Source organism: Ictalurus furcatus, chromosome 25, assembly GCF_023375685.1.
Source record: "Ictalurus furcatus strain D&B chromosome 25, Billie_1.0, whole genome shotgun sequence".
Lineage (NCBI taxonomy): Eukaryota > Metazoa > Chordata > Actinopteri > Siluriformes > Ictaluridae > Ictalurus > Ictalurus furcatus.
In genome coordinates, this window is record NC_071279.1 from 3452501 (window position 1) to 3457375 (window position 4875).

A 4875-nucleotide genomic window follows, 5' to 3' on the forward strand; every position below is an offset into this window, starting at 1 on the left:
ACACAACCAGCTGAGAGACAGAAATGTAAAATATTTTAAAGCACCCCTAATGCTATGTAAAAGTGCTTGATTTTGTTTTAGAGGTCTGACAACATAGGTTTACATGCATCCAACGTTAACATAAATAAATAAAACCTTAAATTTTCTCCTAATTTACATTGCTGCATCACCTCTTTTTCTCAGAGTCACAAACAAGTCGCTCAAGGATCCGTTCAGTCTAAACTCCTCCTTTCAAAGAGCCTACTCTGCTCTGATTGGTCAGATGTCCCAGTCTGTTGTGATTGGTCTACCGCTTACAGTGCGTGTCAGAAAGGAAAGACCCACGACCATATCTGAATTTCAGCTCAGTAATAATGTCGTCGGATTTACCTTACCAATTTGAGCCCGAGTCTGATAGCGATACATCGGGAGATCAACCCGAACTACAAACATCACAAGCACGACGAGAACAGGAGGTTTCTCAGTGGTAGGTTTACATGTAGTTTGACAATAACGCGAGGTAGCCGGTTAGCAGAGGCCTACAGCTGTGCACTGTGCACTGGTTGTACAACACAAAACTACGCATTTTGGAACACTCAGTAGAAAATATAAACATGAATAATCAATCATACTTACAGGTTATGATCCAGAGGTGCAAGATGGTCCATATAAAGCGGAGACGGCCCTATCTCTAATGAATAATCGTTCCGAAAATCCCATGACTACAACTGTAATATTTGAGGGCGGGTCAAAGTACACGTTGTTCCCGAGCAGCCAATGAAGACCAGAGGCGCGTTTTTGTTTTTTTTTTGTAACAAACCTACATAGGTTAGTACAGGAAGTCAAGTCTGGAATTACTGATGACTCGGTTCAACTGTTCAGAATCGGTTCTTTCTTTTGGGAGTCAATAACTCCATTTGTCGTGCGCTTTGATTTTTGAAACTTTGCAGACTTTTTACATTCACAAACAGCTCTAAAACACACTACATGAAAGGTCATATCCGAAGAAGCATAATGGGGCGCTTTAGGTCCACTCACAGACACTTCACAGTAAGCCTCGGGGACTTTCAAACCCTTTTAAGAACTAAGAGTTGGTGTCAAGTTAGGGTAAATAAGATGATGATCTGAAAGATTTCAAGGTTGTCATTTTCTTAAACCAAACAAGTACAAGATTAATAAATTTCAATTGTCATATTTGATTTGTTTTTTTTGTTTTTTTGCAGGATTGTGCAGTACGCAGTATAAAGATCAGGAGTGTCCAATCTTATCCTGAAAGGGCGGGTGTGGGTGCAGGTTTTCATTCAAACCAAGCAGAAGCCACAAAGAGTAATGGACTTTCACGTGTACATCACCACAATTCCGCCATGTTCATGTAAAGTGGGTGGGGCTAATCTCAGATAAAATCTTGCAATCACAAGAGTATCGTTCCACCAAGTTTTCATCAAACATTCAAACTTCAAGTGTGGGCGAGTAAGACCTAGTGATCGGAAGGACTTAAAAGTTCTCAGACGGACCAAATTTCTCTCCGTGTTTGTAACGATACAAACATTTTATAAAGATAATGTGTTTTGTTTTGCTTTGTCATTCTCTCTCCTTGCTTTAAAGTTCTGTCTTTTAACCGCTGTTTTTGGAACTGTTTTATGTGCCTTGAGATTTACAGAAATTAAATTATTCTCATGATTTTACCTCCTCCTCCTTTAAGTTGCTGTACTCATCCGGACATGGCTTTTGCAATATTCCATCGTTTTGGCCGGTCTCAATCAGGTCCTCTTCCACTGCCTCAGCTGGTAGATCCTAAAGGGAAGGTATGACGAGGGAACGTACATTCTGTTAGCAGGGCAGAGGTAAACAGTAGCAGCGAGTGAGAACCACACACACGTCAGGAAGTTTCAAACCAATCAGAATTGATTACGCTCCTCCGAATGTTAGATTAGAATAATTTTAGATAATAGCAGTTTTAGAATTCAGTAGATTAGTAACGAATATTATATCACAATATTTATCACAATGTAGACAATAACAGTATAACATTACATACAGAAAGACAGTTGTTATTTAGATAGTCTGCCGTAGAATATGCACAAACTGTCATGAACTAGATGCACAAGTTATAATTTTCAGCATCATCATAAACTGTATCAACACAGTAGGGCTGGCAATATGATGATACAGCAGTATTTTGATAAATGATGTTACACTCTTCTGAAATACTGCAGGTTTCCTCAGAATTTTATAACAAGAATTAGAACAAAACCAGACATTTCATTCTACTGTATATTTGTATATGACTGGAATGACAGTAGCTTTGTACTTGAATCAACTCTAATCTAATTGTCAGTAACTGATTCTACAACTGAATTTATTGCTCCATTTTGCCCGATACAGGAATAACAGGCTAGCGCTTTTCAAATCATACAATTTAACTGGAATATCTGCACCTCAAAAACTACATTTTTTTGCTCATAATTGAAACCCATTTGCCATCACAAAGTAACATCACACCATCATTGTAAAGTTTTAGAAATATTCCTTTGTTTGTTATACTTCGGTGTCGTTAATGAGCATTTGCTTTATGTAGTAAGCTCTTCTTTACACAGCTGAAGTTAAAAACTTGCTTCAGGAAGATTAGTTTCACCAACTAAACACACACCTCCTCGCCAATGATGGTGATTTTAGGAAAGCTCTTCGAGAGAGAGGCACATATACTCTTCTGAGCGAGTCGGTCCGCCAGCGTCTGTAGGTCATCGACCCCCGTCTGAGACAGGAATACACAGTGCAGATAATGTCAAAGATCAGGATTCAGTCAGGAACATACAGAATGAAATGTATACACTTCAACATCCGAGGAGCTAGACACATCTACAGCGACATACTACTGTCAGACTAAGAGTCATACTGAGTCGAAAGGGTGAAAATGTATTCAAATGTTACTTGACGTACAGCCAAACATGCATTATATTATAAGCGTGCTTGACGGGTAACAGTGAGGATATTTTAATCCATTAAACAAAATGACACGGACAAAAACGACAAACACTCAAGTAGGGCAGAATAAGTCAAAGACAAGATGTGTCTTCTGCAGCCAAAGCCTGTAAATTTTATGGAAATTATTAATATACCCCCCCAAAAAAATGTCCTAAGACATAATTATTATGAAAGAAATATGGATGTAAATTTAAAAAAAAAAAAAAAAAAAAAAAAACAATTAAGCAATGATAAGAATAACTGGAGTCACCATATTCTTGCATACTTTTTACTTATTTATTTTTTACAAAAAATTCTACTCATGGCCACTAAAGCTGCAAAAAGAATACTGTGAATATTTGTCAATTTTTATACATCTACTACAGTGTTAAAAGTACTTTTAAAAAAAAAATAAAAAAAAAAAAAAACATTTTGGATTAAAAAAAAAAAAAAAAAAACACACATAGAAAGAAATTTTGCACAAAAATCCTCCACCTTCAAGTATTATTTGAATTATATTTCAAATAATTCTGGCTTATTACACTCCTGTTAGGAAAACCTCAGCAAAACAAAAAATAAAATGTTATGCAAATCTTATTGATCTATATTTTAAGTATTGTGTTGCTCTCTTTTCTTCCTTCAGTCACTGCACCGCATGAATGAAATGAATAACAGGTAAAAGATCGACTGACAGAAGCTCACCTTCTCAACGATTCCCAGTTCTCCACTGTGAAGCACTTTCCTTACAATCGCTCCTGCTTTCTCGGCCACAGAGTAGGCTGAAGCCAGCAGCCGCATTACCACCACTGCCTTGCCTGCCATCGCTGCCATACACACAAACATAAAGAGACTTTAGTACTTGAAATGATTAACTAAACTTGGATTTCATGACTGGGAGAATTTCACAAAGTCATTGTGAGCTGTTCTGAGAGTGAGTAGGATTGGAGCCACATTACTTTGGACAGTTTTTTGCTTTAAAGTTTTCCTTATCTCTCTCATACACACACTTTCACTACCTGAGGGTTAATGTTGGAGGTTTCTGAGATATTCCTCACTGCAGGTTTTTGGAGATGTGGGTCCAGAGCAAATCAAATATTTATTAAAGACTTTTCCAACCCACAGACGTTGACCTAAGTTGCATTACCATACCTATCCACCCATCTGTCTGTCTGTCTGTCTGTCTGTCTGTCTGTCTGCCTGCCTGTTTATCTGTCTGTCTGCAAGAGTTAAGACAAACACACAGAGTTTCTAGAGAAACAGGTCCTTCTGTGCAAGAATGATACTTCTGAAGCTGTAGATGAAACCAGTTCATATTGGACCTTTATTTAAGCTCCTGTTGTGTCACCTTACAGAAAATGAACACACAGTTTGTAAGTTAAACAAATATATACAGGCCTATGAAGAGATTTCTTGTTTCTTTTGCTTCAATGCCCTAATGCGCTTCCCTTTATATATGTTTTGCTTAAGTCCAAAACTATTCAAACGCTATCTTCAAAACTATCGAGTTACACACAACGACTAGCTATTTTTTCCCCCATTATAAACACGTATAAAAGGAGAATATAAACTCACAAACCCTGTGTTCAATTTCTCCGTATAGAACAGGAGTGCAAAGTCCAATTAATGTGAAGAAACTGCAGACATTAAAGAATGTAGTCTGAGTTAACTGAAAGCGGCGTTGCCACATATGTAAATATCTACCTGCATTCGTACTACTTCCGTATTCATAAGGCGGGATTTGTAACATCCGTCCAATCGGAATGGAATGATTGGGTAAAATAGCCAATCATAGAACAAAATATTTCTCCATACTAGCCAATAGTAGGACAGGAGCTGGAAATCGGCAAAAAGCAACATGGTCCTAGTTCCTGAAATATTAAGGTGAAATTTAATCACGAAAGCAGCACATTGAAGTACCTTAACTAAAATTAG

The 4875-nt window shown here is 37.5% G+C and overlaps 1 protein-coding gene across 4 annotated transcripts in view; it reads right to left on the minus strand.

The window, feature by feature from the left end:
- Positions 1–4648, minus strand: part of bpnt1 (bisphosphate nucleotidase 1) — an 11402-nt gene extending 6754 nt beyond the window's left edge. The window contains exons 1-5 of one of the 4 annotated variants that reach the window (XM_053614482.1): positions 4520–4648; positions 3646–3767; positions 2630–2734; positions 1666–1773; positions 1–10 (exon numbers count right to left, since the gene is read on the minus strand). The exon at positions 1–10 is cut by the window's left edge and continues 39 nt beyond it. In XM_053614482.1, the coding sequence (XP_053470457.1) occupies positions 1–10; positions 1666–1773; positions 2630–2734; positions 3646–3765 (343 nt within the window). In that variant the 5' untranslated portion in view covers positions 3766–3767; positions 4520–4648. Of the gene's footprint in view, positions 11–1665; positions 1774–2629; positions 2735–3645; positions 3768–3959; positions 4108–4515 lie in introns of those variants that run through there. The other 3 variants (XM_053614480.1, XM_053614481.1, XM_053614483.1) reach the window with 3 other exon arrangements.
- Positions 4649–4875: the final 227 nt, after the last annotated feature.